Here is a 19,215-nt window from a genome sequence, read left to right on the forward strand (position 1 = left end):
TGCACGAATACAGTGCAAATACAGGAACATTTCTATAGTCACAAACATTCAAGATGATTTAGAGGTTTGTAAATGTATTGTGACATACATTCTATATTCCTGTGTAGATACAGTGAAAGTGTTGTGATTCTTAATTGTAGTTTGCTAGGATCTTATAATTTATAATAAATGCTATATAATCTTTTCATTTTTTTTCATTGACAGTTGGTACTAGAGGACCTAAGGTACAACTTTGTGACTTAAAGTCTGGATCCTGTTCTCACATTCTACAAGGTATTTTTTTAAATTGCAACAACTACTACTTTGAGTGAACTAGTCAGTAAAAGGAAACATGACTTACCATGTGTTCTTTGTAAATGACGTGACTGATGCATTTTGAGCTAGTTGTTAAGTCAGCAAAGAAAGAGAAGTCCTGCTGTGCATTATTCTTGTCCAGCAGAACTGTTAGGACATGTGTATGAACAGTGACTGTAAGGGGAACGCAGAGGATAAGGAGAACAGGAAAACCAGCTCGAAGCCGTCAGCCGTTTCTACGTTTAAACAGACGAGCATTGGGACTTAGGTCATCAGATGGGTCTTGTGTCTGCTGTCTGATAATGTGACTAATGGGGAAGCTTTGTTCCTCATATTTAAAAATTTTTTCTCCTCACTACAAATATTTAGAAAAAGTCTTGAAGCAATACTTTGGGGAAACTATATTAATATAAATGATTTTATTAATTTTTAGCCATATTAGATCATCTAATTCTAAACAACAAATGCTGGAATATAATTCAGAAATATACATATTTTATCAGTTTTTGAGAAATATAATAAATATACCAGAAAAACTTGATGGAATGGGTAGCTTTTTTATAAGGTTTATTTTATTCTTTTATATATATGAGTGTTTTTCCTGCATGTGTGTATGTGCACCACATGTGTGCCTCGTGTTCTTGGAGGTCAGAAGAGGACGTCAGTTCCCCCGAAACCAAAGTTACTGTTTGGAGCTGCAAAAGCAGTATGGCTCTTAACCACTGAAGCAGTTCTCGAGCCCAATGGGTAGTGATGACATTATTACTAATAATTGCTGTTGATTAAAAAGCTAGGCAGATGAAAATGTCTGATTAGAACAGTTCCATTAGGTAAAACTATTCTTTGAATTTATGACCTGTGTTTTTTAGGAACAAAGCTATTAAGATGATTTTTTCAATCAAATTTTTCTTTTATAACTTTATAAGAAATAAATATTTTATTCTGTAAAATGGTTATATTTTATTACGTGCATTTCTAATTATAAAAAGAGATGATTCTGTTATGTAGACTGATATAAATTAGTAATTGTATTTTTTTCAAAACAGAAGCCATTTCTTTTATATTAAAAGGTGTTGGGTTAAAAACTTCCCACCAGTAGTACGTAAAGAAAAGGATAACCAGGCCACAACCCATGACCCCTGAGAAGCTAGGCAGCAGGAAGACCCTAAGAGAGACATTCGTGGATGCCCCTGGGAAGGGGAAATAGATAAGATCTCCTGAGTAAATTGGGAGCTGAGTGTGAAGGGAAGTGGGGAGAAGATGAGGAAATGGGAAGGTTGAGTTGAGGGAGGGACGGAGAGGGAGAGCAATGAAAGAGCTATCTTGATAGAGGGAGCCATGGGGTTATGGAGAAATCTGGTGCTAGGGAAACTCCTAGGGGGGATGATCCCAGCTAAGACTCCTGGCAATAGTGGAGAGGGTGCCTGAACTGCCCATTTCCTGTAATTAGATTGGTGATCACCCCAATAGTCATCACAGAACCTTCATCCAGTACCTGATGGTAGCAGATGCAGAGATCCACAGCTAAGCACTGGGCCAAGTTCCCAGAGTCCAGTCGAAGAGAGGGAGGAGGGATTATATGAGCAAAGGGGTCAAGATCATGATGGGGAAACCCACAGAGACAGCGGACCCAAGCTCACTGACTCTGAACTGATAGCTGGGGAACCTGCATAGGACTGAACTAGACCCTCTGAATGTGGGTGACAGTTCTGTGGCTCGGGCAGCCTGTGGGCCCACTGGCAATGGGACCAGGGTTTATCTCTAGTACATGAATTGGCTTTTTGGAGCCCATTCCCTATGGAGGGATACATTGCTCAGTCTTGATACAGGGGGGAAGTAGGAGCTTAGTCCTGTCTCAACTTGATATGCCAAAATTTGTTGACTCCCAATGGGAGGCCTTACCCTTTCTGAGGAGTGGATGGGGGAACTGGATGGGAAGAAGGTGGGGGAGACAGGAGGAGAGGAGGGACAGGGGAATTGTGGTTGGTATGTAAAATGGGGAAAAAAAACAAACTTTTAAATAAAAAATTTAAAAAAGAAAACAAAATTAAAAATACTTCTCAGCAATCTCACATTAGCATTTAAACATAGATGCTGCAAGTTTAAGAAGTCATCATATATCTTCACTGCTATTTATACTTGCTATTTTCTGAGTTAAGCAAAATTATTAGCCCCTTATATTTTGTATGTTTTTAAAATATTTTATAAGTGTATAATTTTTATACTCTTGGATTTGCAGGTCACAGACAAGAAATATTGGCAGTTTCCTGGTCACCACGCTACGACTATATCTTGGCAACAGCCAGGTAAATTGCAACATATTTGGTTTTACTATTAATATTAATAATTAGAAGCATTTTGAAAGATTGTAGTTTTCATAAGATACATATTTTATTGTATATAATTGTTAGTACCTGAAAATGAAATATTGAGTAACAAGTTTGCGTTTACATCAGCAAAGAGTTCCTTTTGTGTGTGTGGTGCATGTGCAGGTGCACATGCTTGTGTGTAAGCCAGGGGTGGACACTCAGTGTCTCCCTCAGTTGCCTTCCACTGTTTATCTTCTGCAGCACACAGCTGCACTTAGCTTTTCAGGGACCCGCACTCACGTCCTCATACGGGTGCTGCAGGGTTTACCTGTGCCCACCATGGTCATCCATCTTGAAGGCTTTCACTTTTTAGAACAGAAAGAAATCAGGAGAACCTCTGCATAAATCATCTAGCACTGCTAGTAAAACTTGTTATTTTTTTCTACATGGAAGTAAAACACTGGCTCGCGTAAGATGACATTTTTTAGTTTTTTTAGCCATAACTTTTGTCCTGATACAAAGTATGCATGTATCCATTGATTTAATTTGTTAGTATTTAATGGCTACTATCCTGATGGCGGAAGTCACAAAATAATCCCACACTAGTTCAGAATTATGAATAATAAAGGGTTATTTATTTAGGGGAGACTTACAGATCACTGTCCTAGATAATAGCCCTCTGCACAAACAGGAAAAAGGAACAGAGTCTAGCAGCTGGAAGCCAGAGCAGGAAGCAAGGAAGCAAGAGAGTGAGCACATGCTCTACAGCTGCATTTATAGTATAAGAGACCACACCTAAGTGGGCTTGTATCTTAAAGGCTATTGGCTGAAGGAGAGGAAGGAGCTCCCATAGCACTACCCAGTCCAAATAGTGTACTAAAGGCACAGGTTGATCATGACGTCAGAAAGACCAGTACTTACAGAACATTCTGGAGTGAGTGCCTTAGTGGCAATAGACCTTGAGTGACTAGTACAGGAAGAGGTCCTGCAGTGTGAGGGTGGGGACTGAGGACTGAGGGAGAAATAGTGAAGAGTGGCCCTTGAGTAACTAGTACAGGAAGAGAGCAGGACTGCTTGCTGGTGTGAGGGTGGGGGTTGTCCACTGAAGGGCTGAGATCGGAAAGCTACTGAAGATAGGCTGTGGGGGAGGGGCTGGCTACAAGTACAGAAGCGCTGGACAGCTGTACCACAGTACGGAAATCTAAACATCACATGACACAGACAGTGGTTTTTTTTGGTGACTAAAGGGAAGTGCCTCAACATATGAAAGGTGTGGAAGCTCTGCTAAAACAAAGAAAACCACACACACATACACACACACACACACATACACACTCACACACTGTAGGAGGGATCAGTAACGTGACCTGAGGAGGTAAAAGTATGTGATTTCTGAGGTACAATGATGCCTAGACTGTAGCTATCAAAAGACATCTAGGCCTGGCAAGATGGCTTAGTAGTGAAGACACTTGCTGCCAAGGCTGCCAGCCTGAGTTCAGTCCCCAGAGCCTGTGTGGTAGGAGGAAAACCAGCTCATGCAAGTTGTCCTTTAACCTTTGGATTGTGTTCATGGACACATGTATGCACACACACACACATACACACGCATGCATGTAAATAAGTAAAATCAAGCTTTTATTTTTTTTTTGTTTTTTGTTTTTCTTGGTTTTTCAAGACAGGGTTTCTCTGTGGCTTTGGAGCCTGTCCTGGAACTAGCTCTTGTAGACCAGGCTGGTCTCGAACTCACAGAGATCCGCCTGCCTCTGCCTCCCGAGTGCTGGGATTAAAGGCGTGTGCCACCATCGCCCGGCTAAAATCAAGTTTTTAAAGAATATTCTCAAGGTCTTTAGGCAGACATGATAGGTGACTGGATCTAGTTGGGAGCTCATTTATTGCTGGGTATTTCTTAGAGGTGAAATTGATACTTAATTTGTTTTTGCCTTTGTTGTTTCATATTCTGTTGAAGTGCCCAGTTTCTAGAAGATAGTAAATACAGTTTTCTAGCAAAGACTTATTGGAGCACAAAAAACAACTGAAAAGAGATTGTCCTTATTATATATCTTACTTTGAAATTTTTACTATAAAAGCCAAGATAATAAATGCTTAAACAATGAGATTATTTAACTGCTTGGTTGTCTACCATGAATTCTCCATGACAGATGGTACTTTTACATTAGGAAACAGAACATATCCTTTCTTCCTTCAGTTCCTCTTGCTAGTTGTTTTGTCAGAACAATGAGAAAAGTAAATGAGATAACATTTGAGAAATATAGAAAATATGTCATAATTAGTGTGATAGGAGAAAAGCAGAATTCTATCCTTGTGATCTATAAAGCAAAATTATCATTCTTTACTATGTTTTCACTATTTTATGGGAATGTTGAGTTTTGAATGTTGAATATTTGTTGAAAATAAGAATACAGTACAATTATAGGAATATATTTGTGACATAGAGTGAAACCTCCATGTTCAGTCTAGCAAAGTAAAGAGTAGAGTCATTACCCTAGCCACACATGTCAATATAAGAGCTATTTTTTCTCCTCAGTGCTGACAGTAGAGTGAAATTATGGGATGTGAGAAGAGCATCAGGATGTTTGCTCACTCTAGATCAGCATAATGGGAAGAAGTCACAAGCTGTTGAATCAGGTAACAAAGACTACAATCAATAATACAGTAATGGTTTTATAATGGCTTTCTAGATTGAAATGAAATAAGTATATATTGACAAATTAAAAATTAATTTTTGTAAATGGTATTCAAAATCAAACATAATTGTGGTTTTCTTTCTCCCAAGATCCAAATAATTATGTAGACTGCTTTTGCCTCCAAACTTTCAAACACACAAGCTTCTCATGTGTACCTTGGTTTGCAAATATGTTTGCTCTAAGGCCAACTATGTCAACTCAGTTTTACACAGAAAGCTGCAGTAGAGTGATGCAAGAGTGGTGTTGTGTGCTTCTGTGTCACCACAGAGACTACAGGTTGTGAGCGTGTAAGGTGCCATCCCGTGACACTCGGCTCAGTTGTGTTTTTATACAGGATTTAAAAGCAGTGTCCACCATTCTAGACTAGAAACTCGGTTGGGTTTTTTTTCCCAAGATTAGAATAGTTTTTCTCTGTTAAACTTTCTCTTGATAGAAAACATTAATATTTTCCTTTCTTTATTTCTTTTCTATCTTGATAGTGCTGGAGACTGAACCCAGGCTGGCCTAAAGCAAATGGCCCTCCTTCCTTCCTCTGCCTCCCAAGTGCTGGGATTATAGGCATGCCCTGCCATTTTGGATTTTTAATACTTTGTCAAATGATTTCTAATTTAGAGGGAAATATATGAAAGCATTGAAAAGCATTTAAAGTAAGTTATTTTTAATTGAATTAGTACAGTTTGCTTACTGAAAAAAAATTATACTTGGCAAATATTTTGCCTATTCTTTTCCTCTACAAGGTTTTTTTAATGTAGCTTATCTTGCTTACATAACCTAAAGATTGGTTAATTTTATGCATAATCAACTTATATTTTAGGTAATTTATTAGTTATTCTTTAATGTGTTTAAAATATACTTAACCCAGAAAAAGATAAATTGAATGTGTTTTCATTGCAGCAAACACTGCTCACAATGGGAAAGTTAATGGCTTATGTTTTACAAGTGATGGACTTCACCTGCTCACTGTTGGCACAGACAACCGAATGAGGCTCTGGAATAGCTCCAGTGGGGAGAACACACTGGTGAGAGGCTTTAAAGGACCTGTTTAGTAAATGGTCTGTGATGTACATTTATACACATTATATTACATTTTCTATAGAGATGACTTCATTTCTTGTCTTGAGTCACAGCTGTTAATATATTTTGAAAAAATACTTTAGGTATGAACGGCTAATTCTCAGGCTCGCCACCCCACCTGGCACCCAGCTTATTCCCTGTCTTACTGTGGAACTGCTATAACAGGGGTGAACTTGATGCTTTTAATTAAAAGATTGAGAACACTACAGATAAAGGTACCAACAGTCAAATTTTACATTTAACATTAGTCATATCCTTTCCTTTCCCCATCTTTTCTAGCTAATAAATCTCTTTCAAGTACTGAGGGTCACTTTGACTACTGTTGTTAACACTAGTATTTCTAGTGCTAACACTGATGCGATTGTCTCTGTGTGTGACACAGTGGGCACAGACTCCGAGGCTTGTCCTGCCAGGCAGCCCTCTGCCGCTGACTGCTCCCCCCACCGTCCAGTATGTCGTGTGGAGTGGTCCTTTAACCTGTCTGAGAGGCTTAGGCTAGATGGAGAACAAGTAAAGGCTTTCAGTAGAGAAGTGACAGGAGCAGACTGGACAGTGTTCTGCAGCGTGTGTCGGAGTCTAGTGTGGCGACTGCAAATGGCACTGTGCATATGGCCATGGCTGATACCGTCTAGTCCATTTCTGTCTCCTTAGAGGTGCTGGCGCACACCTTCAATCCCAGCACTCGGGAGGCAGAGGCAGGCAGATCTCTGTGAGTTCGAGGACAGGCCCCAAACTACAGAGAAACCCTGTCTAAAAAAAAAAAAAAAAAAAGATAGTACTTCATCAAAGTAAGTTATTCATAAAGAAGTAAACATAGCTAACTTAGAATCTCTCCTAGAAAGGGGACTTGAAAGGATTTGGACACTGATTCAAAAAAAATAAACTCCAAGGAGAAACCTTGTCCTCAAATTTGTAAATATCTTACAGATCAAAAAACAAATTCCACCCTGATTTACTTAATACTCTTTTTAGCTTGGGTGTCATCATTTTGTAAATCATGAATTTGTCTGTCTAAAAACTAATTACAAGTTTAACAATGTAGTGCTGAGCTACCAAATAGCGGGCAGAGTGTAGTAGCAATCCTCTGTTTTTGCCTTACTTGTGTAAATATGTGCAAATACACATCTCCAATATGTTTAATGATAAACTATATACAAATATTGAGTCTACATATTAAACTTAGTAAAGCTTAATTTCTTATTTTTTAGATAACAATAAATAGAAATAGAATTTTAAAAGTTTTCCCCTCACACAATCTTTAATGGATCCTTAATGATCCTTGATTAATAATCTCCCCATAGTTTGAAGTCTGGAGACAGTGTCTTAAAGTACAGAGCAAATTCCAGCTGGGCCAGTTCACAAGGAGACGCGTTTGGCACAACAAAAGAAGAGAAGAATAGAGAGTGGGAATTGGTGATGTGTCCCAGTTACTGGCGCATCCTTCGTGTTGTGTGGTGGTGCAGGGAAGGAACTGAGACTGTTGACACCACCGTTAAGCCAGCCACAGTGCTGTTAGTTTCTCCTTGTGTCAGTGCTGGCCCCAGTGTGTCTGTTTAACTACACTAATGCCCTAACTGTTTCTAGCTCCTCCACGTTTCCGCGCTGTTATATAAGCCATGCATTCTTGCCCTCTGGCTCTGCGTTCTGCCACTTCCCATTTCCCCACCTTTAGTGCACTGATCTCCTTAGAGATATAGATCTGCCATCCCCACTTGCCCTTCTATTCTGCTGGACCGACTACAGCCTTCACTTTAGAGTACCCCTCCTGCTGCTACAGCTTAGCTTTCAAGGTTCATCTCAGCCTGTCTTTGAATCTTCTACTCTATCTTAAAAGCTCCCAGAGTACCTGGACTTATTGTCTTGAAGTGTACTATGACTATCACTTCACACAATGAAAGAAAAATGTCATATAACAAAATGTTTCAGTGGTTTTGTTAACATAGTTTAGATGCAGCCTTTGATGTGTACTAGCCAAGATACATTGATAAATTACTTACCTCTGCCAGGCGTGGTGGCCCACACTTTTAATCCCAGCACTCGGGAGACAGGCAGGCGAAATCTCTGAGTTTGAGGCCAACCTGGTCTACAAAGTGAGTTCCAGGACAGTCAAATATACACAGAGAAACCCTGTCTGGAAAAACCAAAAAAATTAAAAAAAGGAAAAGAAGTTACTTAGCCTCTCCAAGTATTCCCTTCTTTCTGCCCTCTTTTCCATGATGTTTCCTGGGTTTTACAGGGGTTGGTACAGGTGTCCTGTTTGCATGACTAAGCACACAACAGTCACTTCTTCTCAGCACTTCCATCAGTTAGGGGTTTTTGCACTAGCTGCTGCCCACTGCAAAAAGAAGCTCCTCCTGAAGCAGCACTGGTCTATGGGTATAAACATAAATATTTAGAAGGCTCTGATACCATGTCCCCTTAGCATTAGTAGTAGGTCCCCTCTAGGAGGTATGAGTTCCACAGCCATAGCTTTTGACTGGGTTTGCAGTAACAGTGGTCTCAAACCTACTCAGAAAATGGTTGATTCCCCAAAGATCTTTCGTGCCACTATTTCACCCCGTGGCATGTTGGTGTTACACTCAGGGTTCATCACTGGGTAATACCATTAATAACCTTTCTCCTCCATAAGCCTGCACCACACCTTCCAACACTGAAAGCTCACTAGCATGGGTGGTTTTGGGGTCAGTTATAACTTGGTTTCTCTATATACTACGTCCACAGTGAATGGCATCTTCAGCAATAGGGTCATGCCATGCTGATGAGCAACCAAGAGCAATGGCTGTATCCTTTGTTACTTGAAGGGCCTCTGGGTCTCACTGACCAGTAACTTGTAGGAAAGTATCCCACGTCTGGCACTGAGATTTTCACTTAACTGTGTCTTCTGTGAGAAGCATTGTCCACCCATGCATGGTACCTGTGTTCAAACTCCTTTAGGATCTCTCCATATCAGCCCTATGTTCCTGCCCCTCCCCGTTTATGGTCCATTCTAACTTCCAGAACCATCCCTCCCATAGTCAGATGGTCATACTGGCTCACCAGGTAGAAATGAAGATAGCTCCTCCTAATTAATTAGTCTGAATCAATAAGTCTGAATGTCACTGGCTGGCTACCTTCATTTCCCAGATGCACTCATGTGTATGATGTCATTTGTGTTTTTTCAATGACACTATGGTAAATGGTTTTGTTTCCGTTTAGCATATTAGAGGAATGGAATTTGGAGATTAAATCTGAGTGACCCCTCTAACATAGATTTCAGAACCCAAGCTCAGTGTTCACCTCAGCTGCCACAGAGTGGCTAGAGGCACAAGCTCGGCTCTGGTTCCACTTGTTTTGCCCTTGTGCTGTATTGAGCCCTCTGGGCATGGTACTCTCTGCTGCTTAATTGTTTCCTTAAGATAAATTCCCACGAGCAATTACTAGATCAAGAAGTAAGAATATCTTTATTGTTCAACTAGTTTTAATGAAAGTGGAGAGTGTACAGCAGCATTAATACCGCTCATCTGCACACTTAAGATGGTTGTAATGATCAGGCGTGCATTGTGTTGGTTTATTACAACTCATTCTTAGGAAAAGTTGAGTCCCATTTGTCCCATTTGAAAGAATAGCCACATTATGATGCCAATTACATGTTCTCCTTACTTTTTACCAATATGAAGGTTTCTTTAACTAGCTCAGCCAGAAGCTGGGAATGTAGTAAGGTGAGAGGTCTCACCCCATCCATGAGGCCCCTGAGTTTTGTCTTCAGATACCAAAAAGAGAGGACAGTCAGAAATATTCAAGTTTGACTTAGTTGACAGATGGTAATCTGTCCCTTGTGGGTTTATTCACAATTTCTATTTCTTCAAATATAAAATGTACATTTGTATTATTGGCCCTTGTTTTTATTAAGATATTAGTTTCTTTAAATTGTAACAAGGGAAGGAAGTGTTTTTTTCAGTCTTTGTTGCTTTTTTAACGCAACTTAAAAAATGAGTGACATTATGGTTTGAATTCTGCAGGTGAACTATGGGAAGGTCTGTATTGACAGCAGGAAAGGACTGAAGTTCACTGTCTCCTGGGGCTGCAGCTCAGAGTTTGTTTTTGTTCCATATGGCAGCACCATTGCTGTCTATGCTGTTCACTCGGGAGAGCGGCTGACTGTGCTTAAGGGACATTATAAGAGTGTCGACTGCTGTGTGTTCCAGCCTCATTTCCAGGTAAGAATGATACTTAGGGGAATTAACAACCAGTAGACGGCTGGCTTGCCAGACTAGTAGAGTGTATAAAACAGGAAGTTGCAGTTCTATTTTCAAGTGTTATATGCTTTTAATCATTCTGAAGTATGATGCCAACAATCCACCATTGAGATAGTATTTCTTTAAGAGAGATTAATAGAGCGTAATTCTCATATGGCATAGGAAGTGTATATGAATCAATATAATACTGTGCGATTGGTTGGGATATGTTGTCTTTTCATTTGAATATGAGCTCCATTTAACCATTTGAAATGTAATCAAGTATTTTCTCATGAATAATCCTTTAGGTAAAATATATATATGTTCCAAACTATAGTATACCATGGTTTAGCTATGTTATTTCATTTCTTTATTTTCTGCCAGGGGCTGATGGAAGTATGCCTTTGCAGGACTAGATACTGAAATGACTAGTAAAGAATCCCTTTTAGCCGGGCGGTGGTGGCGCACACCTTTGATCCCAGCACTCGGGAGGCAGAGGCAGGCAGATCTCTGTGAGTTCGAGACCAGCCTGGTCTACAAGAGCTAGTTCCAGGACAGGCTCCAAAACCACAGAGAAACCCTGTCTCGGAAAAAAAAAAAAAAAAAAAGAATCCCTTTGAATCAATGCAGCTCACATCATTTCTCCCATTTATTTATTTGTGTGTAGAATGGCACATACGAGGGCATGCATGTGGAGATCAGAGGACAACTTACAGGAATCGACCCTCTCCCTCCATCCTGTGGGACGTCAGGCTAAGCAGCAGGTGCCTTTGCTCACTGAACCACCTCAGCAACCCAAAATTTGTTAAATACTCACCTTAGTCACTTTTCTGTTCATGTGACCAAAATACATAGCTGGAAGCAGCTTCCCTGGAGAACAGTTTGCTTGAGCTTATGATTAGAAAGGACACAGTTTGTAATGGCGAGGAGGTCAGGCTGCAGGGACGCAATGCAAGTGGTCTCTGCCTCAGCCGGCAGAAGGCCGAGCAAGGTGAATGCTGACACTTGGCTTGGCTCTTCTTCAGTCTAGGACCCCAGCCTCCTGGCTGATAGCACCCACATTCATGGCGGTGCTTCCCTCAGCAAACAAATCTTTCTGGAAACACCCCCAAAGGAACAACTACAAGTGTTTCAGTGTGTTTTCAGAGCCAGTCAAGTTTGCAGTGAAGATTGTCAGAGTACTGTGAATTTTGTTAAATGTCTTTACCTTTTTCTTTCAAAGACATTTTTCATTTCTGTTGGAACAAAGAAAACAGTCTTTCTGAGACACAAGCAAAATCTTAAACAAGATATTCTGATTACAAAGTATATAACATTCTTCTAGGCGGGAGCTTATTCGCAGAAGTCTGTTGGAACTGTATCAAGAAGGGTCTGGAGAGATGACTCTGCAGTTAAAACATTTGCTCCTCTTACAGCAGACCTGGGTTCAGTTCCCAGCACTCACTCGGCAACTCATAACCATCTGTAATTGGTTTCAGGGAACCTGATGCCCTGTTGGCCTCCCCAGGTACATGGTACCCGACACACACGGTGCACACACATTCATATAGGCAAAACATAACAGGACCAAATACGCTGGGTGCGGTGACATGGACACCTGCACTCCCAGCATTCTGGATTATTTTCAAGAGTTCAAAGTTGTGCTGGGCTACAGAGCAAGTTTCAAACTAAAAACAAAATATTCTGAGACAGATGGCCAGACACCTTGGGTGGTCGGTTACCTGGGAAATGCTCTGCCTGTTATGTTTTATTCTACTTTGTTTTTGAAACAAGGTCTCATATAAACCAGACTGTCCCCAAACTTGCTATGTAGCCAAGAGTAATCTCAAACTTCTGATCCTCCTGCCTCCAGTTCCCAAGTGCTGGGATTAAAGTCATGTGCCACTACTCACAGCCAAATACCACGTCTTTATCTGCTTCAGACTCAGAAAGATTGGGTCACTAAACACATCAGGAAACACTGTGTACTTAATTTACTGCATGACCAGAACACTTTCAATTTGTTGAGAAGGAGTGAGCATTGTTCAGTGGGAGCAAATAGCATGTTCATTAAGACACTGACACACATGTGCATCAGCCCATGACTCCTTCCATGTCCTGAATGTCTCTGCAGACAGAGTGGGGTCCTGAAGCTTTGGAAGAACAGCCGGGTAGCTGTAAGCTAAATGGAACTTTTGACCTGTTTTTGTAGAATCTCGTTTTCTTCTTTGAAGTCATTATTCTAGATGCCTCAGTTTTTGTCAGAGAAAAGATATTGTACATTTTACTTTTTCTAACACTTAGAAATATGTTCATGAGTATTGACAAAAACTAGTAAGACATTGATGTCTATAAGATTTTCTCACTGTAAGCTCTAATGCTTGGCTCTATTTTAAAATATAAAGCTTCATAGTATATTGGTTATTCCTGGGAAGATTCCAAGGGCAGTGGAGTAGAAACTCTCATTTAGAGAAGGTACAAATTGGTATGATCTTTTTGGAGAATGAAATCTCAGGATATAACCAGAGCTTTGTAGTATTTCTAAAAAGTTTGCCTGCGTCATGCACAGAATTTAAAGACATCACATTTTTAAAAAACTGAGGAGCATTATTGTATTTTGTTTAATGAATAGAAATTAAATAAATGAAATTAGTCTAAATTAATTAACCTACTTAGTCTGATCATTTTCAAAAATTGATACAGCTCATTTCCTCATTATACCAGCTTTAAATTGATCAACAATCAGTCTTTGCTTTCTGTATTACAGGAACTGTACAGTGGTAGCAGGGATTGCAATATTCTTGCTTGGGTACCATCTTTATATGAACCAATGCCTGACGACGATGATGAAGTAAGTGGTATTTCTACCTGCTGTGCAGTGATTGCTAATTATAAAGATTAGTCCTTCATTTGATGGGGAAGACTGTTAAAGCAGTTCTGGCTGTTTTCTGGTTGTACGGGTAGTTTTTGCCACACATCCATTTAAAATTCAGAAAAATAGTAAAAGAACATAATTTCTCAATTTTAATTAGTAAAGATTTTTTATTTGCTTTACTGTTTTTCCCTGTCATTGATTTTTTTTAAAGCAATAGTTAATTTATAGACACATAATTTAGAGTCGTCTCTCATTGAAATGATACAATAGCCCCCATTCATCTATGAGTAAGATTTGGAAACTTTTTTGTAGTGGGAGGGGTTGAGACAGGGTTTGTCTATGTAGCTAGCCTTGGCTGTCCTGGAACTTACTCTGTAGACCAGGCTGGGCTCAAACTCACAGAGAGCCACTAACCTTTGTCTCCAAAGTGCTGGGATTACAGGCATATGCCACCATTGCCCAGCTACGAATTAGAAATATGTTTAATGATATGGTAATCTGTCATTTATATGTCATAGTTTAAGTATTTGTTTCTGCTGATTGTTTTAAACAACATCAATATAAATATATTTTCAAAAGCTGTTCATATTTCTAATTAGTTTTAGGATATACTCCTATAAGTAGAATTATCTCTTGTTGTTGTTTGTTTGCTCCCTGTCTGGCTTTAAGCCACCAGGACAACTGTATTGTGGCCAATACAGTTAATCTTCTCTTTGGCTATTCTGAAGAATTTGGGCTTCACAATGAGGGCTACTTAGGGAGCTCTTCCTTCCCCAGAACTCCATACCACACTGATGATGGGGGCAAATATTTACCCATGTCTGTTCACTGACAAGATTCACAGTCTACCAAGGTTGGCAGGTGAGCATAAGCCCTGGTTCCTCTCTAAGTGTTAAGACCACATACCAGCTTTACCAGAGTCACCTGATGGCATTTGTCTAAGTTGATCCTGTGGTGGTAACACATGCCCCAGCATTACCTTGACCTTCTGGGTGCTTGTGGTGCCACCTATCAGCTATGGCCCTAGCTCATGGAGTCACAGAGTTTCTGGATCTTCCCCAGTTTGAATGGCATGGCAGCTGTGGAAAGGAAAGAGCTCGAGTTGACTTTTGAGTTATTATTTATGACATTTTAAAAATCTGTCTTTTCACAATGTCAGTTCACACTTAGATCAGCAACCTCACAGTGCCTATCTCAGGATGATATGACAGGGTGAATAAAAAGCCTTAAGTACAGGTGTTAAACAGATGAGGCAAGAGCCTTGCCCTGAAGTAGCAGTAGCCTCTCTTACCTTAAATTTACAAAAAGTACAAAAAGTATTTTTTTTATGAAAAAGTAGTATTTTTAAATTGAGAGCTAGTGCATGTATCAGGTTGTTAAACCAAAGTTGTTGTTAGGTTTCCTTTCGAACCAAGGCAGAATGCCTGAGGAGTATTTCTCAGATTTTTAAGGAGTGTTTTAAGTCTACCTATACAAATTGAAAGACCGTAGATGACAGGGATATTTTATATTCTTCAAAATTTGTTGTTTAATTGTCAGACTGTTGTATTATATCTGAGGAATGTGTCTGTTTGCTTTCACTCAGATTTTCTAATTGGCATGCTCAACTCAAGCCTATCTGTAGCTCCTAGGTACCTTTAGTTGCCATATAGGGACAGTACACTAGAGTTCGAATCTTACTTCTTATCAAGAATCCTAATTCCAGCTGAGTGTAGTGACTCATTCTTGTAATCCTAGCACTAAAGAGACTAAGACAGCTTGGACTACAAAGCAAGATTCAATCTCAAAACAAAACAAAACATTAGACATTGGCACAGTAAATGTCTGTTATCTACTTTGTACTTGTGTAGATGTATCATTTGTTGACATGGAAAGCTCTGGGACTTTCCAGTGACACTTGAAACTTCTCAAGACATGTCCTTGTGGTGCTGTTTTAATCCTTCTCATTATTTGGTTCTGTACTGGATCCCTTCTAAACCCAACTTAAGCATCTCTATGCACAAAACTCTGCCAGTAAACCAGAAACCTGGTAAGGTAGGAGGGGTGTTCATGCATAGACTAGATGTCCACTAGGAGGAGATGTTGTAGAGAAAACCAAAGTAGAGGACTCTGAAATAGTAGAGTATTCAAGCCACCTACAACATTGTTACTGTCTCAAATAGTAGTGTGTTTAAATCCACCTGCAACATTGTTACTGTCTCAAATAGTAGTGTGCATTAAATCCACCTGCAACATTGTTACTGTCTCAAAAAGCAGTATGTATTAACTCCATCTGCAACATTGTTACTAACTCAAATAGTGTTTGTTACTATCTCGAATAGTAGTGTGTATTAAATCTGCCTGCAATATAGTTACTGTCTGGAATAGTAGTGTGTATTAAATCCGCCTGCAACATTGTTACTGCAGCTCTTGACCACAGGGTTGAAATTTTATTTATGATTGTTTTAGCAATAAAATATACCAGTAATATTATAATACATTCTAAATATCTGTTTACCACTGTAAGTAGTAAATATATGTGCAAATATGTCAAAATCTTGTTTTTGATTCTATCCTTACCAAAGCAAAATAATTCATAAGCAAATAAATTTTTTCTGTTGAATTGTCAAATGAAATTAAAGTGACTTGTAGATTGCACATTAGGCTTCCATTGTGGAATTAGAAGACATGAGCTTTGTGTAGCTTTTATTCCTCAAGGATATTTTTGGTAGCTATCTAAGGTGGAGTTAAAAGTCTAAAGACAGGAGAGAAGTGTTATCTCTGAGCTTAAACCCATCCTGAGCAGTCTAGCTTAGTAGTTGTTAAATCATCAAGTTCCTGAGTGGAACGATTACAACATGCTCCACCACACGCAGCTTCAAACAGCACCTTTGATAGAAGTCAGATTTGAACTGTAAGGAACTTACCCTTATTAATCTCGGGCATCACGAGATTCAGCAAACATTGGATCAAAGAGTAAGTGAATAGACTTCCAGCTTCCATCACTGCTGCTGGAAATGAGTGGTTAGCTGGAGTTTGGTCATAGTTTTGATTTGGCCATTTGGAGGCAAGTGTAAGTGTAAATTTTTATTGTGTGTGTAGTGATGGTAGCCAGTAAGTTTATCCATGGCCTCTGGCCTGTTTAACAACTGCAGCATGCCTACATCACTATATGGTTTTCTAGCTAGTCTAGCTGGTGGGGGAAAATTACTGGAAACACTGGCTTTCCCATTTGAATTGTAAGATTCTGCCATGTTGATCGTAAGGTAGACCACATTCTTAAACATGACTTAAGGGTTACCTTCACAGAAGATGTTTCCCTACATTACAAAAGAGAGAATATCTAAAATAATTTAACAGTAATCTTGCAATTTGTTAGCTATTGAAATCCAGATCATATCAAGTAGCCAGATGCAAAAGCTGCAATATAAGAAACAAACCTGATTCTTAATTCAAGAAAAAAAAAAAAGAGCCTCTTTTAAGCCTTTGAAGTCATTTCCTTGAGATAAGAAACAAGTGAACTGACATGATAATTCATTTAATTAAAATCTCTATAGTTGCCAAATCTTTTCACTGATGGCTATAAGGTGGAAGAATATTGTGGTTTTTTTTTGTTTTTTTTTTTACAGTTTTAAGTGAAAAATCCAAATAGTTTTTAGAAAAATCTCCCAGGGAAACCTCAGTGCTAGCTATTGCCCTTGCTACCGGTTTCCTGTAGTTTACCTATGCTTTAGACTTAGCTGCGTAGTAAGCCACAGTAACCTTTTATTACAAACTATAGTATTCAGCTGGGCTTGGTGTCACATGCTTATCATCTTAGCCCCCAGGAGGATAAAGGGTGGTGCTTCCCACAAACTCAAAAGTCAGCTGAGCTGCAGAACTGTAGTGTGTAGGGCTGGAGAGATGGCTCAGTGGTTAAATGCACTGGCTACTCTTCCAGAAGATGTGGGTTAGATTCCTGGCATCCACATAAGGTTCACAACCCTCTGTAGCCCCTGAACTGTGTTGAGTTTTGGGCCATCCTAGACTACAGAGCAAGAACTGTCTCGGGGGGGGTGAGGAGGTGAGGGCTTACATTATTCTGATGGATGAAATAGTTCTCAGATTTTGGTATTTTTTATGTATGATGGTAAAGTTAATCCAGACAACACAAAGTTACCAGCATATGTATTCTGGATGGTCCAGTGTGCTGTGCGCAAGCATCCAGTCTTAACCCCTGCTCGTCAGTGTTGTACCTTCTGCACAGAGCTGGAGTACTGTGAAGTGTCCTGGCATAGCTCTATGGCTGTCTAGAAATACTGTGAACAGTTGCATAGCGTAGATCTGCACATGCCTAGAAATACTGTGACCAGCATTGTAGCAGATCTACGCATGCGTGTGATCTGATTGCTTTGAGGAAAGCAGGTTATTTTGGAAGAGTCAGTTTTGTCAGTTGTAAATGAATTTACATTTTCTTTACATTACTTTTGTTTTTAGATTAGCAGTAATATGGTTTCCAAATAATCTAATTGCTGTTAAAATAGCATATTTTAGCCTAGTATGAGACTAAAATTATGAAATACAAAAATAGAGTCTTCTCTTTTTTTAGGCTACGACTAAATCCCAGTTGAATCCAGCGTTTGTGGATGCGTGGAGCAGCAGTGATGAAGAAGGGTGATTTAGCCAGACTTTACTCCTTGCCCATCGGACCTCTGCATCAGCAGCATTCATGCAGGCTTCGGCTTGGGGTTCGGCAGGCTTCTTTTGGTTACCTTTGTTTCTGAGACAAGGTCTCACTGTGTAGCCTTGGCTAGTCTGAAGCTAGGCTAGAATTCTGTGTGTAGACCAGAATAGGCCCAAACTTGCAGCCATTCCTCTGCCTCTGCTTCCCACATGCTGGGATTACAGGTGTGTACCACATTGCCGTGTGTGTGTGTGTGTGTGTGTGTGTGTGTGTGTGTGTGTAATTTTTTTAACTCTTTAGTCAGTTTCTGAATTTGGGATGTTTACCTCTGTGTTTTATGAGGTTAACATGTATAAAACGCTGAAATAAACTTCTCTGTGGCTTAATTATTGAAAACCTTTCTGTTTGAGCCCGTTTGCCTTGGTGTCAGGTCAGCTGCTGTGGGCACAGCACAGGAACAGAGGTCATTGTTCTCAGCCGGGCCTGTAGGTCTGATGAGTGTAGGATGTGTCTCAGCTCTGGATCCCAGGCTGTGCTACCAGCCTCCCCCTTCCACCTCCAGGGGGATTTTTAACAAGGATAATTAGAAGAAAAGGTATTTTTGCAAAGGTAACATCGCAACTCTGTATTCTCTTATTGATAGCTCCATGTAATTGAGGTCTTCTAGCTTTCTGTCTGTTTACAGCTCATGTCTCCTAGTCTGAACAGTGTATCACATGGGCAATCCCCTGACCACTTGTTACGTTCAAAGGGCAGCTTGTACTCAGTCCTCATTTCCTTCCTGTCAGACTCAGCAAGATCCTTGCTGGGGTCTGGATTAAACATGAAATGTTGTAATAAAATTTCTATTCTTCTTTTCTGTGTCAACCCAGGAGCGATTATTATGAAGCGCCCCCCACTGTGTATGTGTGTGCGCGCATGCATGTTCACTAGGGATTGAACCCAGGACCTCACACATTAGGCAGGAGGACTACCACCGGGCTATGGGCTCAGCCCCTCTGACAGCAATGTTGTGTTCTCTTTCTTCTTGATTCTTAGCAGCAGTAGAGTCGTAAAAGAGGGTTCTGTGAACTGGAGTACTAAGTGTATAATTGTTAGGTTTTAGTGTTAGTGCTAGGCCTAA

At 39.9% G+C, this 19,215-nt stretch overlaps 1 protein-coding gene across 2 annotated transcripts in view; it reads left to right on the forward strand.

The window, feature by feature from the left end:
• The window catches only part of Ercc8 (ERCC excision repair 8, CSA ubiquitin ligase complex subunit), a 36,205-nt gene extending 17,246 nt beyond the window's left edge, over positions 1-18,959 (forward strand). For both annotated transcript variants that reach the window (XM_005356772.2, XM_013349795.2), the window contains 7 exons: positions 205-273; positions 2,534-2,600; positions 5,149-5,249; positions 6,203-6,327; positions 10,381-10,578; positions 13,343-13,426; positions 18,018-18,959. In XM_005356772.2, the coding sequence (XP_005356829.1) occupies positions 205-273; positions 2,534-2,600; positions 5,149-5,249; positions 6,203-6,327; positions 10,381-10,578; positions 13,343-13,426; positions 18,018-18,086 (713 nt within the window). In that variant the 3' untranslated portion in view covers positions 18,087-18,959. The remainder of the gene's footprint in view (positions 1-204; positions 274-2,533; positions 2,601-5,148; positions 5,250-6,202; positions 6,328-10,380; positions 10,579-13,342; positions 13,427-18,017) is intronic.
• Positions 18,960-19,215: the final 256 nt, after the last annotated feature.

This window comes from Microtus ochrogaster, chromosome 19, assembly GCF_000317375.1.
Source record: "Microtus ochrogaster isolate Prairie Vole_2 chromosome 19, MicOch1.0, whole genome shotgun sequence".
In the NCBI taxonomy this organism is placed as follows: domain Eukaryota; kingdom Metazoa; phylum Chordata; class Mammalia; order Rodentia; family Cricetidae; genus Microtus; species Microtus ochrogaster.